We start from the raw sequence: 21,081 nt of genomic DNA, 5'->3' as shown, positions 1-21,081 counted from the left end.
TCTATTTATAAGCATATGAGACTTCATATTCAAATTTAAAAAGATTCACATGTCAAAGACAACATCGTTCACTTTTTCAAAAAAATCAAACCTAATATTTTATTTTTGGCATATGACAAAAAGGGCACACTTTCCTTTTCAAAAAATTCAAACCTAATCTTTTACTTTTTGCATATGACAAAAGGAGCACACTTTTCTTTTCAAAAAATTCAAACCTAATCTTTTACTTTTTGTATATGACAAAAGGAGCACACTTTACTTTTCAAATTTTTCAAACAAAATCATCTACCTTTTGTATAAGTCTAAAAAAGCATCAATCACTTTTGAAAATATTCAAATAAAACTTAGATATTTGAGCAAAAAAAGTGTATCTCTCAGTGGAGAATTCCCATTGATATATATAGAATACAAGCTAATCTTCTATCCTTAAAATCAACTAAACTACTATATACAAATTTGCCTAAATATAGCCTACAACTAGTATATCCTAATTAAGGAAAGAATAAAAGATTTACAAATATAGAATATAGCTGTCAAAACTGTACAAGGTATAGAATTTGCTGACTTTAAATGGATAGAATTTGCTGACTTTAAATGGATAGAATCTGCTGACTTTAAATGGCCAGTAGATTCATTTGACAAATCTAATTAAACTGGAACTCTCTATATATACCAGGGAACCAAAAAAATGATTAATCTTTGAATTCTGAATTACTTGAGTGATACATTTTACTGACTTAAGTATCGGAATATTTTCAAGTGTATTACGGCGGAGTATTCTTAACATTTGCAGGTGAACAATTGTATTTGTAGTGGTGGGAAACGTTCTTAACATTGGCGCCCTCTGTGGGATTCCGAATTTGGTCTCTCGTTATAGACCAACGTGGTTTTCACATGTCGACTGTAACCCATTCCATAGCAGACTAAGAGATTAATACGTTGCCAACAGCCATGGAAGCACGACTGGTTGCAACTGAAGAAAAACTAAAGAAGGCTTGGAGGTTATGGAAATCCTGATGAAAGAAAACGAAGATTTGTGTTGAAAGAGAGGTGAATCTAACAACACCACCATACCTAGTCACATGGGCGTTGTACCTAGTCATAGTGAGCAAGGTGAGGAAGAGGTGCAATGCAATGCAAAGTCAAGCCTAGAAGAGGAGGAGAAGAAAAAGATGCACGATGAATTGAAAGAACTGGCGGGAAAATATGAAGAAATGGCAAGGAGGATGGGGGGATCTTCCTCGGTGGAATGCTTGCTAAACCAAACTGACATGCCATATAGCGAACATATTATGGCCATGACAGTCTCGCCAAAGTTCAAGATATCCCAGATAGAGATGTATGATGGGTCTAAAAACCTAGTAGACCATTTGGAGAACTTCAAGGCCCACATCATGCTCCATGATTTTTCAGGGGCGATTACAAGTCGAGCTTTTCCTTTGACCCTAAGGGGAACAACGAGAGGGTGGTTCAGGACTCTCAAGCGAAGATCAATAAACAGTTTTGAAGAGTTGGCTAAATAATTCTTAACCCCATTTATGCCCAGCAAGTAGGCAGCTAGGACAAGAGGCGTCGGCTCCTAGCTGCCTACTTGCTAATATTAAAGCAAAAAGAAGATAAGAATTTGAAGACTCATCTTACCCGCTTCAACAAATAAAGGTTAACGACATACGACCCGGATGAAAAGATTACCCTTACCGCTCTCTTAGATGAGATATGGCCACGAAGTCTCTTTATGGCTGAGATAGCCAGAAAGACTCCTTCCACCCTTAGGAAGTTCATTGATAGGGTAGATGACTTTGTTGGCGGTGTAGTGTGCAAATGCCCCATTGGGCCTGCTTACAGAAAGTTTTTATACTAGGCTTAAATACAAAAGGGGCCCTCCAGATATCATGTATACCATACCTAGCTCGTCCAATATTTGTTTACAAGGGACACGGAACTACACGAGGAATAAATTGGTCCTGCAAAGTGATTATTATGTTATCGTAAAATATTATATATCTTATATTATAATACCATACTAAGCGGTTTCTTTAAATTCGATAAATAATTAATAATGAGGGCCGCATGTGAAGGGAAAGATTGCTATAAATGATTATATTTATGAGAATTGTTATATACATTAAAAAATTATATAAAAATAAATTTATAAATTAACTATTTTATATTAAAAATAATTTATATTAGATATGCTGTATTAAATTACATTAATTTATAAATTTATTTTTATATAATTTTTTATAATTAAAATATTTCTCTAAAATTATATTAGACATGCAGTACGCAGACCACAAGAATATTAGTTTGGCCTAACGTAGACTTTCTGAAAAAGGATCACTAATTGGGTTGTGATAGGTGGTCAATATTGAAGTTCCACAAGTTAATAGTAGCCAAAGTCAAAGGCGTACAATTTCAGCCCTTCAAACTTACACGAAAAGATACTCATGACTAGAGAAATCTGCATATATAGACTGGCTACGTACTCTATATACTTGCGATCATCTCTTTAAAGAAAGAACGTCGTACGTACAAGGATAAAGAAACACAGAATTAAATTATTAATCTAATCAAGGCTGAACTATTATCCTAGCGATCACTTCTTCGTTGCTTGGAAAACTAGCTGAATGACATGATTTTTACTGAAAAAACCAATTAAGGAACTAGAGAGAACCTCTGGCTTCTCTCTAGAAATCTAGCAAAACCCAGCAACCAGATCGGGCGGGAGGTGGGGGGTGGGGGGTAGGGGCCTCAGCTCCATCCTCCCTTCCTTCCTCCCCTTTCCTCTCCTTTTAAATGGCGTTTAGTTTAGTTTTGATTTAAATCTCTTGTTTTGGTGTTGAATAAGCTCTTGTTAAAGGTCTAAAGGTGGAGCTGTATCATCGTGACTCAAGGCCATGGCCAAGTCCTCGGTTCACCCCAAAACCTTCCCTCCGGTTGTATGGCGTCTTGTGGCAGAGAAGACACGGTGGTCGGTTGGCCTCTGGTCTTTTGGGGTGAGTGGCCGAGCAGTGGCTCTGGTCTTTCGGGGTGGTATTTCGCGGTCGTGCAACCCGTTGTGAGGGTGGTTAGGTGGTTGGCAGCTGCTCTGTCTTTCGGGAATAGAGGTGGCGTGGGCTAGGTTTGTAGCACAAAGGGTTGCTCCCGTGGTGGTCAGCCGCTGGAGTGGTTCTGGTGTTGCAGGGTCGAGGGGGAGGTACATGAGAGGGGCGAAAGCGAGGGCTAACTGAAACACCGGGGCGCGACTGCAGAAAATCTTTAGGTCGTGGCGTGGAGGATGCGACGTGGGTAGACTTGAAAACCTGCTTTGGTGAGAGCAGTGGTTTTCGATACTTTTGGTTGATTTCCAGCACAGCGCGAGGCACAAGGTTGATTTCCAGTGATTTTCAGTGTTAAAGATGGTGGCGGCGGCAGAAGAAAGAGATGAACCCTAACGGGTTGGGCCCCCACGCGCAAGCTTGGCTTTTTTTCACAGCGACTGGGCCTTTTGTTTTTACAGCCATTTTCAGTTTTTGTGTTTTTGTATTGGCAATTGTGGGTTTGTTTTAGCTTTCATAAATAAATAAATAAAAACTAGTGTCCCACTCATTTTTTAAAGAAATGTAGGTATTTGTCCTACTTCTCTTTTGGAGGAAGGTAGGCATTAGTACTCTTCCTCATTGGGAAGAAAGAGTGGTTGTACTCCTCCTCCTTGGGAGGACGGGACACGAGTGTACCTCTCTTCTTTGAAAGAAATGTCATTTTATCTCTGTTTTAACAGAGAGCTTTCTCTTTTGATTGCTGTCAAAAGAGAAAGTATAGAAGTTTAGACAATATCCATCGCAAGGAAATTTGTTGACGTGAAAGCTCCTGAACAGTTGTGTTAGTTGACTTATAGTCTAGTTCTCCTGTATTGATAAGTCACAGTTGTAACTTCATTTATAAATGAATGCAATAAAATATTTTTTATAAAAAAAAAAAATTAAAAAAATTAAAAATAAATTAAAAATAAATAAATAAATAAAAACTTGCGGAGGTCGAGCTATTGGACAATTACCCACCACGTGTTGTAAAGAAGATAGATAAACAAAAAACACAGACAAAAAAAAAATTGTAATCAAGGTCCCTTTTTCTCGGCCATGACCAAAATAAGACCTCGTGTTAATCTAAGGTACTGCACACGTAGAACAACCCCCACGGCAGACATCAGCCACTCCTCCAAATTCATATTAAAAGAAATCATTAAATGCCAAACATCGAACCCATTAAATGCCAGATACCAAAAGAAGAGAACCAATAATAATAAGGACGATAATGTAGAATATTCCTTTCCCATTCAGTCATTAATTGCATCTATATATAACTCGCCATCAACACTTCTCCGTGTCATGAAGAGTAGTGATATATACAAAGGTTATAAAGAGATTATGCGAAAGGAACTCTTTAATTGCAAATATGATATCTATATCATTAATGTCACATTGCCATTTATTCAAATATCTAGATTCTGTAAGGAAACATATTTACTCGCCCTTTTAATCTAATTAAGGCTGCGTTTAGATCTAAATTTATTTCATTTTATTATTATAATTTTTTCAATTTTTAACAAATAATATAATAAATCATTTAACTTTTTTTAAATATTAAAATAATATTAATTTTAAAAAATAATATTCTATTCAATTTTTCAACTTTTATTTCAACTCAAACCAACTTTAACACAACATCCAAACCCTCCCTAAATCTGCCCGTTAGTGCCCAACTGAATTTGACCTCTGTCGTTCCCATTACCGGTACCCTTGACTTCCTTGTTCAGGTCATGGTTTTGCTGCTGCTTCTTCTTCTTGAATTCAGCGAACTTCCATCCGAAATTCCCGAACAACCCCTCCATGTCCTCGAGGGTTCGACCTTGTGTTTCCGGTAACATGAAGTAAAAGAAGAACCATGATACCGTGGCAATTGACGCGTAGAGAAAGAATGCCCCACCAAAGGTGATTCCGTGACTTAGCGAGAGGAAAGTCATGGAGATGACCCCACTCGTCACCCGATTCACCGCCACTCCCATACTGGCGCCCTGCGCTCGTAGCCTCAACGGGAAGATCTCCGAGCTGTATACCCACGTGATGGGCCCCATCCCGATGGAGAAGAGCGCAACGAATGCTAGAACCATGGTTATGCACAGAGCCACTGCCCACGTTATTTTTGTATCCGAGTGTTCGATGATCGTCATGCCCGTTCCGAGCATCGCGAGTGAAAAAATCATGCCGGCGACACTGCTGAGGAGTAAGGGTCGCCGTCCGATCTTGTCCAGAAAGAACGTAGCCACCAAGATGAAAATGGTCTTCGTGAACCCAACGGCCACCGTCGCTAGTAGCTTGCCGTCCGTCGACTTGATCCCAGCCTTCTCAAAGATTCTCGGGCTGTACAAAACTACGGAGTCGATACCCGTTATTTGTTGGAAGAAATGGATTCCTACGGCTGCGATTAAGGCGTGCCGAACCGCCGGGGTGGGATGGAGGAATAATTCTTTCCACACTTCCTCACCATGATTCTGTTTAATCACCGGAACGATGTCGTCTGTGCAATTTTCAGGAATACCAGCTGCTTCTTTAATGTCTGCTAGTCTTATATCGGCCTCTTTTTGGGAGTCTGAGGTTTTATCAAGGACTTTCTTCGCGTCACCGAGTCGACCCTGCATGACCAGCCACCTTGGTGACTCTGGCATGCCCAAAACGACGATGCCAAGTATAACAGAGGGGACTGCACCCGCGCCCAGCATCAGCCGCCAACCCAAATGAGTTGGGAGCTTAGAGAAACCGTAGTTCGAAACGTACCCCAGCAATATCCCAACGTTGATGAAGACCTGTACAAAAACACATCGTGAGAATCTCCTTAATGTTCTGTAGAAAAGTTTATATGAAAGAGATTCAGAGTCCATTGATGCTTTTAGATGATTAGATTCGGTTTAAAAGTACGTTGGAACCAAAAATTACTTTGGAATTCAACGAAGGAATTTGAGATAATTATCGTCGTCCATAAGTACCTCTGGGAAGGATGTGAGGAAACCACGAGTAGAGGCGGGAGAGACCTCCGCGGTGTACACTGGGGCGATCATGAGCGCGAAACCGACGCCGATGCCGGCAACGAAACGGCCAACCATGAGAAAGGCGTAGTTGGTGGCGAAGCCCATGAGGATAGCTCCGACAAAGAAGATGACTTGGGATACCACGATGGTGTAGCGGCGGCCTATCCAGTCGGAGGTACGGCCGGCGGCGCAGGAACCAATAAGGCAGTAGAGGTTAAGTATCCCGGCGAGGATTTCGACCTGCAAGTCCGATATTTTAAGATCTTTTTTTATGTATATTATTGCTCCACTCATTACTCCAATATCTGAAACAACATAAGCGGCACATTTAGAAAACTAATTTCCAAACATCAGAGAAAATTACTTCCTAGAAAACTGGAAAGAAAATGGAAACTCATTTCTTTACGAGTATGCTACTTTGCTAACGAAACCTCAATGAAAACAAACGCAAAAGTAAACTTAAAAATAGGCTTATAATCATCCTTCAACAAGTGCAGAGCCACTGACCATAACCCAGTAAGACGGAAGTCATGGAGGCCATAGTAGCACAAGCAATAGCATACATGTTCCGTCCGGGTTTCTTTGGAGGATCAAAATCCTCCAGAGTTTTCGGGGGTTGGCCAGCTAAAGTGACATTATTTTGAGATTTCCGGTCAGCCATCTCGGTTAGTTACAGAGATGGAGCGAGCGAGAAGTCTGAAACAGAGGGGATCGAGTACTGCTTGTTTTGGTGGGAATTTGGCAGAGGAATTAAGTGGCCATTTCCAAGTGTTGTAGCTTCAGAGGGCCTGTTTAAATAGACAGTTGCGTGCATCAGCGTGTGGACCATAGAGCAAGAAAACGATCTCTGCTTTGGATGCCGGACAGTGTTATTAATGATAGGGTCACGCCACGTCGATAGATACTTATATAAATATCACTTATTTTTTATTTTTATTGAGTAACTAATATCTCTTCAGTTCCATGCAATTGTTTGTTTCTTTGCTTTCTTTACTAACTTTATAATACCACGTGCAAGTTTGTTAAAATAAATTAATCAACAAAGAACTTTAATGGCACGGCCTCTTGTTGTAAAATCCACAATTGTTCTAAAAATTTAAACAGAAAGGTTAGTTTAATAATTTATTTATCTTAATATTATGAAAAATATTTAATTAAATGGATTAAGGTGTAGAGTGAGAATTCAACTTCAAAATTATTATTTTAATATAACTTGCATGTAAAATCTTTTGTAGGGATGCAACACAAGCTCATAATATTGAGTTTGTGCACGACCCAACTCATATAATTCCATTTAAGGTGCTTAGGAGTGGTAATATATTACACGACCCGTTAACCCAATACGAACACGACACGATAATAGCAGGTTATGGTTTAGTCTTAACAGGTTCGGGTCAAGACGGGTTGATAACGGATCAATCCGTTATGACACGTTAAGAAAGTTAAAGTTACAATTATACCCTTATACCTAAAAGTAAAATTGTTAGAATTTTAATTTCGATATTTTATTGTTTAGATTGTAATTTTGGACTTGTAATTAGTTTTATAATTTTTATAGATATTGTGATTTTAATATTTATAGAAAATTATATTAAATTTAATCAAGTCAAACAGGTTAATTTCAGGCCTATTCAACCCATTTATCTAAATAGTTTGAAACGGGTCATATTATTTCGTGTCAGGCTATTTAGTAATATTCACTAATAGGTCAAAACGGGTTGACACGACACGATACGTTATGTTAATGGGTTGCGTTAGGGTTTGAGATTTTGACACGATAAGCTTAACGAGTCGGGTTAGGGTTTACCTATATAGTATAATATACATGCTTTGACACGACACGAATACGACTCGTTAACACGATTTGACATCCCTAAAGGTGCCAACCTGACCCAAACTGACTCATCAAAACAAAATCGGGTCCTAGCCATATGACCCAACCTAGTCTTTAAAAATAAAAAATAAAAACTGAAAATACTATCCTCTTTCTTCTTCATTGGTAGAGGGACCTTGTGACGCCCCCAAATTCTGTTTGGGATCAGACGGACATTTGAAGCGTCGAGACATGCAACACAAGGTTACCTGCCCCCGTTCATGACATATAAGATGCAATATTCCTAACATGCATCTAACAATATGCAATATTCGCAGCGGATAAATTTTTTCTTTAGCAATACTATGCACCAAATTGAAAATATCTCAAATGCTTAAAACATACTTCATACATAAAAATCCATTGAACAACTAAGATCACAACACTAGTCCAAAATGGTTATGATCCAAAAAGTACTAGAGATGCAACTCAATCGTACAAGTAGTAATTTACGTTAATTACTATATTAACATTTATGTCGCACTGTCGCTTAGTCAACTGTGTCTAGTTGATCAGCTCCTGATTCTCTTTCAGGTCCTGTAACAAGATCTACCATTCGGGGGGAATGGTAGTTGAGACTACCAAAGTGAGATTTGATTACAAATCTCAGTAAGTTAACAAAAAAACTTCCACACAAGCTAATAATGCATGAATGACAGTACAAGCATAAATGTATAATCAAATTCATAAGTAATTAAAGCATAACTTGGCGTACAATATAGTATAATTGACATAACTTAAATTGAAATATGAATTGAACTTGACTTGACATGAACTTGATCTGAAACTTGACTTAGCATGAACTTGTTTTGAAACTTGAATTAACATGAAAAATACATACTCCACAGTTGTTGTGGCCCCATGTATTCTACGTCTAAATACATACTCCACAATTGTTGTGGCCTCATGTATTCTACACAAACTTGACTTAACATGAAAAATACATACTCCACAGTTGTTGTGGCCCCATGTATTCTACGGAAACTTATTCTTTAACTGCTTAAATACATACTCCACAGTTGTTGTGGTCCCATGTATTCTACGTGTCACAATTGCTGTGTCTCACGTAGTGTATGCGCCACAATTGATGTGACCCCATACATAACTAATCAAGATGAAACGTGACTGGAATACGAAATGACTGAAGCTCTGACGTAACATAACGTGACTTGAACATAACTTGAAATACATGACCAACTTGAGATAGAAACATTTCGTAACATGACATAACATATAATAGACAACATATTTAACATGACATACTTGTAACAGTGAATATTACATGACTTGACATACATGTAATAGATGGCATACTTAGCATGACGTACTTGTAAGGTACAGTAATACATGACAGAATATATTATGTAACAGATAAAAAATTGATGACATAATAAATTCTGTATAATAGACAATTACGTGATAACTTGGTATGTCATGACATATATGATAACACACATACATACACTTTAGTTCCTTTACTTAGCACACATACACAGTAAACTGCTAGTAAGTTAAAAGCTAACTTACCTCGATCTCCGCGTTTCTTATAAAACTTCAAGTGCGATCACGAGTAATTGTAATTAGAGATTCTAAAAGTTAGAACTAAATCACTAATAATTTGAAATATGGAAAATACTAACTTAAAGAGTAAAATTTTCATTTTACTCTCTACATGTGGAAAAATGACCGTTTTACCCATAACTTAAGAATTTTGCATACTAATTCCAAAAGTTTCCAAAATTTACATTTCTCATGTAAATTTTGTCCTAAACTTAAATACCAACTCAGAAAAATTTAAAACAAAACACAACTATGAAGAACACACTATCGCCGAAACATCCATAGGTCATTTCCCTTGATTTTTGTTGCAATTCCTTCCAACTTCAAAACTCATGCTTAAACCAAAATTTTGCAACAAACATCTTCAAATCCTAAGTTCAAAACCATACTTAAAACATCCATTTAGAAAAAGCTAATAATTAACACCAAACTTTTTTGTAAAAAGATCCAAGCACTTGAATCACAAGTTTTGACCTTAAATCAAAACATCTTCAAGAATTTCAAAAATCAAATCTTACTTCTAACATATTCATAATATCATCCTAACAACAACCATGCTTTAAATTATCAAACTAAAGTCACCAAAATCACAAAATAACATTTGGAATTTTTAGTTTTACACTTAGTCCAAAAACATAAACTTTTTCCTCAACTAGTTTTGATAAATCTCTTGATCTATGACTTATAAATATATGATCTTCAAACCAAACCATCACATGGTTTAAAAAGATGTCCTAAAACGTATATAAGCTTCTAATTCAAGATCACATGGTTAGAAATTAATCAAAACATAAATTTAGCCAAAAATATCCACACTTTGGCTTATCTGAATATCTCTTTGCATAAAATTTTATATCTTTGAAACTAACATCAAATATCTTCAAAATAATAATATAACATGTATATAAGATGCTTAGAGTCCTCCAATAAAATTATTAAAGTCATTAGAATAGGTTTAGACCACCAAAGAGTTAAACTTTCTCAAAACAGAAACTGTTTTTCTTCTTCCAGTTCCTAAGTTTCTAAATCTAAGAAAATCTTTCATCAAAACCTTTAATCATGTAAAAATCCCCAACCAATAGTCACATATACATGTTAACAATATTTCATAAAAATTTCGGACCAATATCTATCCATTAGCTTGGTCAAAAACTCTAAACTATAACATATTCTCCAGTTTATCTCTGACCTTTCTATAGTTTATATAATATTTGACTGACCAAATGATCTTCAAATGGGGCAAATAATATATCCATGTAAACTAGACTAAAAAAGGAACAATTTATATGAATGAGACTTTATGATAAAACACTTACAAAAGCTTCAAAATGGGCGTGCAAAAGAACTCCTAAAAGCTGTCCGAGAGAATGTATTTGATATTCTTTTAAAGGAACGTGTAAATGAAGATAAGTTTGTAGGTAATGGTTGGATCTACTTATGGACGAGATAAGGAAGATGATAAGGCTAGAGTTGAGAGTTGAGTGTAGTTTTCTCCTACCCAAAATATCTATAAAAGATTATCTCATAATATTCTATCCAATAATATCTACAAAAAATCAACTTAAGATATTTTTATCTAATAATATTTATAAAAATCAACTCAAAATATTTTTACCCAATAATATTCACGAAAATTACCGTAAGATATTTCTTTTTATCCAATAATATCTACAGTTTTGAACAAACGTTTTGTCCGAAAATATGAAAAAATGTTATTGCGCCATAAGACCTTAAATAACCCTCCGAGTCTAATGGCACAAACCATAATACATTTTGACACTTCTAACCATATCCAATAATCAAAAATACACTTCTAATACCATAGTAAATAATAACACTAACTATGTAGTTAGACAAAAACCTATACGATTAATGGATTCGTGAAAACTTATGGGGTCTTCACGAGGTTCCTAAAATTAATAGAAATTTCACAATTGAATTTCTAGTGAACTATTACAGACCTTGTACTCATACTTATCAAAGCTTTAACTTTCAAATTTTATCTACAATTTCCATTATACTGATCTTTTAAAAAAAAAAAGAGAAAAATACTATGAACAAGGAAAAATGCTGATCACTTCCTACCCCTTTTACATTTTATTGTAAAGCTAACAACAAGTACAAACATGCTCCAAAGCAGCACTACATTTCTAGGAAAGAAGCCCCAAAAAATAGATATCGAACCAAATTTGGCCTTTATATTATACGAGAGCTTGAAGCTAGGGTTTGATATTCCCAAGAGAAAGAATTAAAAAGAGCCCAATTAAATGACAGGCGTTGAAGTTAATAGTGTTTGGCTAGGGAAAACGTGAGAGAGAGAGAGAAAATGTTCATTATGCTTCTTCGTAGAAATTCTTCAACACTGTCATCTCTTTCTTACTCCCAAGTTCATCCTCTAAAACCTTCTTACTAACTCCCATACCACTCCCTCTCTACCATGCCGCCGCCACCACCACCACCACAAGACACCATTATAACGAAACTCATTCTCTACTCCAATTCATAAACCCTTATGCAAACACTAGTAGGCTCAACAATTCAATGGACCCCTGAGCTCGCCGATAGTGTCCTCAAGCGCCTCTGGAACCTTATACCCAAGGCTCTCCACTTCTTCAGAACCCTAGACCACCATCACCCCACCTTCACTCCTTTTTCTCATTCGACCTCACCATCGACATTGCAGCCCGCATGCACGACTACAAGGCCATGTGGGATCTTGTGGCCTAGATGCCTAATCGCCGCTCACCCATGGTAGTCTTGGAGAGAATGGGGTGGATGGAGAAGTGTGTGAGACTTGAAAGTGGGTAGATCGAGACCTTGTGGAGAAGCAAGAGAGCCAAACGGCGACCATGAATAGCGACCGCAAATAAAGATGACAAACGGAGAGTTGGGTAGGGTTTGAGGAGAGAACTTGATTCAAAACATATTGTGAATTTGTGATCATTTTTTACCGATATTATGTATAGCCAACCCGTTGTTCCACTTGACCCGATGAACTCGACTTTTGTCGAGTGGGCCAATATTAGGTCTTGTGGATGGATCAGCGCAAGTCCTTTTATGGACATGCCTAATCATTTGTATAAAAAATTTAAGTTAATAGAAAAAAGTTAGATTTAATTATTTATATTTATGTTAGCAGATATTAATATTTATAAGTTATTGAATAGGTGTAGATCATGTCATTATATAATGCATATATATACGTACAGAGAATAGAAAAAATGAAGTATTTCTAGCCCAATTATCATTTTATATATGCAAATTTAATGTAAAGATAAAGGAAAACCATACTTATGTTTGGACTTAAAAGTTAGAGTTAATAAAAATAGCTCTTTAAAATCATTAATTATAAAACTATAATGTTTTATAATGAATGCTCTGATGGGAAATATTATTCTTGCTATGATCTATAAAGGCTGCTCGCAGCCCCACCCCCCTCCTTTCCTTTTTTTAATAAAAGGAAGATATAATAGAAGTTTAAGCAAAAACAATAATGATCCATGAAGTAGTACTACTTAAAAAGTAGGGAATCTGCTTGGATAAGCTTATAGCAAAATGCATTTCGATCGACCATATATGTTTTAATCCACAACCACAGGAACATGTACATGTCGATCGATCGTACGTCCATTCTAGCAGTGCCAAAGTGTGCTCACGTTTCCTGGGTCAACAAAGATGGGCTGATCATCTATCAGATACAGAAAGGACCCCACTTTAAAGCTTTTAAGCTTAGACATTCAATTGTTGCTGATCACTGGTTCTGCCAATTATAATTACCTCTTTTCTACTTGGACGTAGAATATACTATAATTAATAATATCATTTCTCTTATTAAATAGAGTACGAATTTGGGTGTAGATATCTGTGTTACTAATGACCTTTTCTAACGCATCTTCGTTAACTTGTAATTTCTTTGATACGTTCCGAACAAATCAACAAATCATGATGCAAGAACGTTGAATGAAAAAAAGCTACTTTGCCGCCCAAGTAGCCCGCTTCAAGTTGAACATCTTTAGACTGAATTGTTTGGACTCATGATTTGAGTCCACAATCTGACGCTATAATGAAGTGAGGAGGGAGGTAGGTACGTTGGCTAGTTTGCTACGTGACATATTGATCCTTGACTTGTGATAATATCAAATAAACACACTAACCCTAAAAGAAACGTCACCAAAGCTTTACGATAATATCACGACCTTTAATGTATTATTATTATTATTTATTTATTTTTATATATCTAGATCATGGCTATCCTTTTGGGTGTCAGATTCATTGGATATCGTTTCATCTGGACCTCGTGACAGTTCGCATTGCTCGTTCCAGCTAGCTCTAGCTGGCCTTCATGCAACTTGTTCTTTGTATTTACCCAAACGAAAAGTTAACACAGGCACGCGGGTTGACCAATGCTCTCTATCAAAAGAATGTATTCCTCTTTCCGCAAAATGTTACTGTAATTTTTAAATATATCTATCCATATACTTTAATTTTTTTAATAATTAATAATGTTTAAAAAATACTAAAAAAAACTATTTACACTATTTACAAATGTGCATACACATTGTGGTTCGACAAAAATCTGCTGGTATTCTTCAGTTGGAAATGAGGATATTTAAAATTAAAAATAATATTTGAAGAAATTTTATATTTTGATATTTAGTTTTTTCGTATATTTTTTAAATTTAACAAAATATCTTAATAAAATATCAACGATGGACTTAAAGTGAGCACAACAAAATTGACAACGCATAGATTTAAAATACCTAGGTGGTTGGATACGCACTGAACTAAGTCACTATTCTCTTTTGACAAGACAAGCTGAAAAAAGTAGCAGCTAGCCTCGTATTTCAATCAATGGGTGTTGGAAGTCTTTGGTCTACCTCACGTGTCTATGAATTTTTCATACGTTGCCATTGCTATGTCCGAATATTGCGCAATACAAATAATGGAGAAAAAATTTAGTTATAAATATAATTGTATATTAGTATATAGATAAATTTAATGTGATTGATTAAAAAATAAATTTTATTAAAAATAATATGATTTAAATTTTAAATATAAAAAAATTAATATTAATATAAAAATTAATATATAATTTTAATTATACGTAATAAAATTTAATAATTAATAAATGATACAAAATTGTAACCAGGCATTAATTTTATCGTCAATTTTTTATGCTTCCATGCATTAATTTCAAAACAATTATTATGAGAAGGGAAGCGTACAGTTTGGAAAATCTGAATACGTACGTGTGTATTTAATCTGGAAATGGAGCTTTGACCCGACTAAAAGCCAAATCACACGTTAGAAACTAAACTTGGACTCTACAATATATTGGGGACCACTGAGATACGTCATCACGATCTGCTGAAAGATTTTGACTGCTGAGATACGTCATCTCTTTGCCCTTTTCTTTTTGTTTTTCCTTTTTGTTTTTTTAATAAATAACCTTTGCATTTTTCTCGTACATTTTTTAATCGTAGTCCTGTTGGGAGTCCGGCCATACAGGGATAGGTGGTATGTAAGGATCCAAAATATCAACCTTATCATCAATATGTGTGGAACCCTTCCCATAACGATGGAGATACAATTTTTTTTTTTTGCTTTTAATAAACGGAAATTTTATATATAATATCACTGATGGATATATAATTATCTTTTCTATTTTGTTGTCAACATCGGATATTTTTATAAAAATAATAATTAATAATATATGCTATACTATACAAAAATAAATAAATAAAATCTTTATTCAAAATAGAGTTGTAGAACAATTATAAAATGATTGTGTTTATTGATATGTAGGGTTTGAGAAAGTCTTTAATTTGTGAAAATTGATATTTATAGTCGTAATTGTGTAAGCGCCACGTAATTTTTTTGAAAAAAGTGAATTAATATAGAGATACACGTGAAAAAATAAAAAATAAAATTAAAACTAATCTTTTAATCGTGTGTCTCACTTTTTTTCAAAATGATTGTGCGGTATTTATATATTTTACGATTGTACGTAACATTACTCTTAATTTATAGGTAAATGAAATATCTGTTTGCGTCTCTTTATTTTGACACTTCCACATGATCCATTATATTATCAAATAGCCTATTTGTAAACGAACTTTTTTCTAAGTTTTAAACAGATTAATTAAGATAACATGATTATATGATGTTTTATTTCACTCTGGGAACTGATCCCTTGGATTTCTACTCTACTCTTGTTATTGGCAATCTTTAAGGTTTTTCCACGTCCAAAACTCAATCACGATGAGATAAATGTGAACAAGTAATATTAGTCAACCTCTCGTCATTTTATCATTTTATAATATAGTATTAGATAATTAATAACTATTTCTTATATTTTATTTATAAACTTATCATATAATATATATCATGGATATGATAAGATAATGATAAATAGATTTTTTCAAATCTTTGATGCGAGTAAGGCCAAGTAATGGTGCACTGATCTTAACCACATATATATTTGCATTGGTGGAATTCCACGTGCGTTTACCCATCATAAAAGAATAAAAACTAGTCTCTGCCCAAATGATTTGCACCTATATATATAGAGGAAAAATATAGTTATAAACATAATTATATATTAATTTATGTATTAATGTGATGTGATTGGTTAAAAAATAAATTTTATTAAAAATAATGTTAATTTAAATTTAAATATGAATGAATCAGTATTGATACATAGATTAGTACGCGACTGTATTTATATATAGTAAAACTCTATATATAATAGATATATAAGAGTAATAATAATGGCCTCAGTTAACTTTAGATAAAATTTAGTTAGAAAATTTATTTTTATAAATTTTAACTAGTCACTTTTTATAACATCAAATAATAGGCTCAATAAATCTTTTACTATTCTATTAAAATATTGATTTAAAACTTTTTATTATTTTAATTCTAATTATAATTTGAATATGATTATATTAAATATTATGGTTGCATTAAAATTTATTGTTGTATTAAAATTTAGAGTGGGGCTACTCTACTGCCTCACCCTTACCGCCCAGTACAAATTTTTTTTTTCAATTTTCTTTTCAAAATTTTTTAATCACTTTTTTAATCATTAAGTAAAAAAAAATACATCAATACACTTAAAATCATTTTTTTAATCACTAAGTAAAAAAATTAAAAAAAATATTTTTTTCCCGAGCGGTACACTTGAGCGGTATTTTAATCCAAAAATAATATTTACCAACTCCTTTTATTCAATAAATTTGGCTAGCCATATAGTTGATGATTAAATTTACTATTTATTTATTGAGCTTATTATTGATCTTTATTTTACACTTTAGCTATTCTTTAGCTAAAATTTAAATTTATTAAATCTACTAGTAGTGCTCTAATAGGACCAATTATATACATGCTTTTAGTACTTGTCAATGTTGTGTAACATGCTGCCTTTGATTAAATGGAAAAATCTGCCACTTATAATTTATTTTAATTTTCTGGGTAGAATTTGTCAAAAGCAAAGCAGCATGAAAAATTACAAAAGCAAGTATGAATTCAACTTCTAGCGATGTTGGCATCTCACTAACTTTTTGACTGTATTAAAAAAAAAAAATCACTACATCAATGGAAAATCGATCCATGTACATATAAATCGGCATTCCCGAAACTCGAGCACGGCTGTCCGTTAGTAATGGGCTTATTCCGGGGGTTAAGTCGAAGCCCAGTCCAAACTATAATCGGGCCTGACCAAACCATCTGCCCATACCGAGACGGACAGAGTTCAAAACTCCAATGGCTGATACAAGAGTTGGCAAGAAGAAATACTTTGTTGATAATTTTTTTTTTTTTATATAAACTGATATAATTAAATATAAAAAATAAGATAATAAAATTATTATTATTATTAAATAAATCTAACGTCCAATTTCTAAATTTATTTTTATAAAAAATTATAACGAAAAACTGGATTTATAAACTATTTTATAAAATAAAAAATGTTAAACGTAGTTAAGAAAAATTTATAAGAAATTTATTTTTTTACATGTCAATTATTGATAGGTTAAAAATCATGAATTTAAATTTAAAAAAAAACTAACAAAATAAATCTTATAAATAAAAATATAAATAAAACCATAAGTATACGTAATATTACTTATTTATAAAACTTCTCAATTGAAAATAGTGATTATTACAGTTGTGATTAAAAAAAAAAAAAAGAAAAGAAAAGAAAATGGAGAGCAGATCGACGTTCAGGGGCGGATGGATGTTATTTATCGTCACCTCTTATTTACTGCCACGCGAACCTAATCCTGTTCTTCCCCCGCCCGGTGAGACTTTCATTGCTGGTTACATAGAGTGAGCACTTCACTTGCAAGAGAGGCAGAAGAGAAGCTACTGAGAAGTGGAAGAGCAGGACACGATGGTGCTGGGTTTGTTTCAGCTGGATTTTTGTCTTTTCTGCCGAGGGCAAACCTGTCCAATGCTACAACTGGGGCATCATGCCCGTCATGGCTTCGGAGCAAGCGAAGATCATGAAAGTCGAAAGATGTGGCCTTGTCGCTTCTGTTGCGGTTGGACAAGTTGCCAGCAAAGATTCGACAACCCAAGTGTTAGGTACGCTTCAGAAGGCCTTCACTTCTCTGAAGCCCACCTAACTTACAACAGAGAAATCTATTGGGATTAATTCGGTTTGGTAATAAAAAAAAATTTATTTTAAATTTTAAAATTTTATATTATTATTATAATTTTTTTAAATTTTTATATAAAATATAATAAATAATTTAATTTTTTCTTAATTTTTCTAAATTCTAAAATCATAATATTTTATCTTAAATTTAAAATTTTCTTTTTACTTATCAAGCAGAATCAAAAGAAAAACAGTGGAAAATGTGAGGAAGAGGGCTTAATTATTTAAAAGCGACTGCCTACCATCACGTAGAAAGGAAATGAGCACAGCTGCGTGTCAGCATAATTTACTTCATAAAATCATCTCTTTATTACGTAAATAACTTTAACGAAATGATATTAGCTTATTAGGTGATAAGTCAAAATTTTTTTCCCCCACGCCTGTCTCTCCTCAGATCGTCCAGACTCCATACTCGCGAGTCGCAAACCCAAAAAATGCCTTCTAATTAACCATTGCCGCTTACTTTCCTCTCTCTGAGGCCCCGCTCGTGCACCCATAATTCCTTAGAATGTCCCCACAAATGATTGGCCGGAGAGATGGGATGCGAAACACGGCGCATTCGCTCCCCAAATCGAGGGTCACAATCGGCGTAGCCATCGGAGTGGGAATACTCTTTGGTTGCATCTTCGCCTTCTTGTTCCCTCATGGTCTCTTCCTCCCAACTGCTAGTAACACTCACCACCTCTCCAGATCTGATAATGCACAGGTTCCGATTTCCAAGCCTGCTTCTTTTTAAAAAGAGAAGTTTGTCTTAAGTTTTGGGATGGGGAATCTTATTGATAAAATTTGATATGTTCGACGATATTATAACTATAAATTGGAACGAGCAAAATAATTCATACATGCATATAAATTCGCACACTTTGTACTTTTCCGTAGGGTGTTTCACACATATTATTAGACTGTAGAAATTTTCATGTAATGTGGTAACCATTTGACGGAAAACCCATTGCCAATTCAGAGTAAAAAACTGCATAAACCTTCAGTTTAAACGCTTTAAATTCCCCATTTCCTCTTGTGAAAATGTAATATGAGAAGAAGTTCATTTTATATGTATTAATATATGTCATATAGTCGAGCATCTTCTACAGATGCTAATTTTTTCCTCCTGTGGCCATGAGTATGGTGTGTATGGAGTTCACACGGAACCGAATCGACAATTAGGTAGATTTTAAGGAGCGAATTTGCGTCTATGGAACTAGTATTCATTTTCTAACAAATTTGGGTCTATGGAAATAGTATTCATTTTCTAGTTGTTTGTTGACTAGGTTGGTTCAGCCTCATGTGAATCGTCCGAACGGGTGAACATGTTGAAATCAGAGTTTGTGGCAGCATCAGAGAAAAATGCCGAGTTGAAAAAACAAATCAGGGAGCTTACTGAAAAAGTTAGATTGGCTGAACAAAGGAAAGATCAGGCACAGAAGCAGGTTCTTGTGTTGGGTAAACAGCAGAAAGCTGGAGGTTTTGGTACTGTGAAGGGATTAAGAACCAACCCTACTGTTGTCCCTGATGGATCTGTGAATACAAGACTGGCAGAGATATTAGAGAAAGTTGCGGTTGAAAGAGAGCTCATAGTTGCTCTTGCAAACTCAAATGTGAAGGACATGTTGGAGGTATGGTTCACTAATATCAAGAGAGTAGGTATACCTAATTATCTGGTTGTTGCTTTGGATGAGGAGATTTCCAGGTTCTGTAAGTCAAAGGATGTCCCGGTGTATAAAAGAGACCCAGATGAAGGTATTGATTCAGTTGCAAGGACCGGAGGGAACCATGCTGTTTCGGGGTTGAAATTTCGTATTTTGAGGGAGTTTTTGCAGCTAGGATATAGTGTCCTTCTATCGGATGTTGATATTGTTTACTTGCAGAATCCTTTTCCTTATCTTTATCGCGATTCTGATGTGGAGTCCATGACTGATGGTCACGATAATGGGACGGCTTATGGTTATAACGATGTCTTTGATGAATCTGCAATGGGGTGGGCTCGATATGCCCACACGATGCGGATGTGGGTTTATAACTCTGGTTTCTTCTATATCAGACCGACAATCCCATCAATTGAGCTTCTAGATCGTGTAGCCAGTCGTCTTTCTAGGGAGCCAAACTCTTGGGACCAGGCCGTTTTTAACGAGGAGCTCTTTTTCCCTTCACATCCTGGGTATGATGGGCTTCATGCTGCCAGGAGAACTATGGATTTCTATCTTTTCATGAATAGCAAAGTTCTCTTCAAGACTGTGAGGAGAGATGCTAAACTGAGCAAGTTGAAACCAGTAATTGTTCACGTGAATTACCACCCCGATAAGCTTCCTCGCATGAAAGCTATCGTGGAATTTTATGTTCGTGGGAAGCAGGATGCCCTGGAACCCTTCCCCAATGGTTCGAATTGGTAACACGGTTCTGTTCTCTGAAATACAATTAGCATTTCTATGCTTAGCAAGTATGATAAAATGTTGTATAGATGTTCCAAAGCACGTGTTTTTTACTTCATGTTTTTTTTCTCTTTTAGTTGTACTTTTCCCTTCTAGCAAGCTGTAATGAAACAAGTTCCTCATGTTCTAGCTGTTTGATTTATAGCAGTAACTCAAACTTGGGCAATTTTTACGAAATTTGTTCTACGATGCTACTTGATGCTATTTAGCATATGTTTGTGAGCTCAGAAAGGGGAAGAAAAAAAGAGAGCAAAGCCTTGCCACTTACTTATAATGAAGTAGAGGTCAACTACAACGGATTGCAAGGGAGGCGCTCGAGTTATAGATGGTTCTTGCTAAATTAATTAAGTAGGACTGTCAACAATAGATGCTGTAAAGGGGCGTTTGCAATGATAAAATGGTTGGTTTGGCTGTTGATTCAAAAAGTGGGTTTTATAGAGAAACTTGAGTGCGGATTTAAATTGCGGGCTCAATTTGGAGGGATGAAAGGGATATTTCC

The 21,081-nt window shown here is 35.1% G+C and overlaps 2 protein-coding genes across 3 annotated transcripts; one reads left to right on the top strand and one right to left on the bottom strand.

The window, feature by feature from the left end:
- Positions 1 to 4,633: 4,633 nt before the first annotated feature.
- On the bottom strand, positions 4,634 to 6,849 carry LOC122311543 (polyol transporter 5-like). 2 transcript variants are annotated; one of them, XM_043126132.1, is made up of 3 exons: positions 6,572 to 6,849; positions 6,023 to 6,369; positions 4,634 to 5,842 (listed from the first exon to the last, which is right to left on the bottom strand). In XM_043126132.1, the coding sequence occupies exons 1-3, from the start codon at positions 6,723 to 6,725 to the stop codon at positions 4,718 to 4,720; spliced, it is 1,626 nt and encodes a 541-aa protein (XP_042982066.1). In that variant the 5' UTR covers positions 6,726 to 6,849; the 3' UTR covers positions 4,634 to 4,717. The 2 variants fall into 2 exon arrangements, with proteins under 2 accessions (XP_042982066.1, XP_042982067.1); XM_043126133.1 differs by having other exon boundaries at positions 6,023 to 6,304; positions 6,572 to 6,716.
- An 11,651-nt stretch (positions 6,850 to 18,500) lies between these two features.
- Positions 18,501 to 20,759, top strand: LOC122311539 (arabinosyltransferase RRA3-like). The gene is made up of 2 exons (XM_043126126.1): positions 18,501 to 18,862; positions 19,425 to 20,759. The coding sequence occupies exons 1-2, from the start codon at positions 18,665 to 18,667 to the stop codon at positions 20,541 to 20,543; spliced, it is 1,317 nt and encodes a 438-aa protein (XP_042982060.1). The 5' UTR covers positions 18,501 to 18,664; the 3' UTR covers positions 20,544 to 20,759.
- Positions 20,760 to 21,081: the final 322 nt, after the last annotated feature.

This window comes from Carya illinoinensis, chromosome 5 (genome assembly GCF_018687715.1).
Source record: "Carya illinoinensis cultivar Pawnee chromosome 5, C.illinoinensisPawnee_v1, whole genome shotgun sequence".
Classification (NCBI taxonomy): domain Eukaryota; kingdom Viridiplantae; phylum Streptophyta; class Magnoliopsida; order Fagales; family Juglandaceae; genus Carya; species Carya illinoinensis.
This window is presented reverse-complemented; position numbering and strand designations above follow the sequence as displayed.

What these genes read in the sequence shown, in the direction of transcription:
- LOC122311543 (XM_043126132.1), bottom strand. Translation starts at nt 6,725, where the DNA reads ATGGCTGACCGGAAATCTCAAAATAATGTCACTTTAGCTGGCCAACCC. An exon ending in TTCCGTCTTACTGGGTTATG is followed by an intron (nt 6,370 to 6,571) that starts GTCAGTGGCTCT and finishes ATGTTGTTTCAG; the next exon opens with ATATTGGAGTAATGAGTGGA. An exon ending in TCCTCACATCCTTCCCAGAG is followed by an intron (nt 5,843 to 6,022) that starts GTACTTATGGAC and finishes GTTTTTGTACAG; the next exon opens with GTCTTCATCAACGTTGGGAT.
- LOC122311539 (XM_043126126.1), top strand. Translation starts at nt 18,665, where the DNA reads ATGTCCCCACAAATGATTGGCCGGAGAGATGGGATGCGAAACACGGCG. An exon ending in CCAGATCTGATAATGCACAG is followed by an intron (nt 18,863 to 19,424) that starts GTTCCGATTTCC and finishes TTTGTTGACTAG; the next exon opens with GTTGGTTCAGCCTCATGTGA.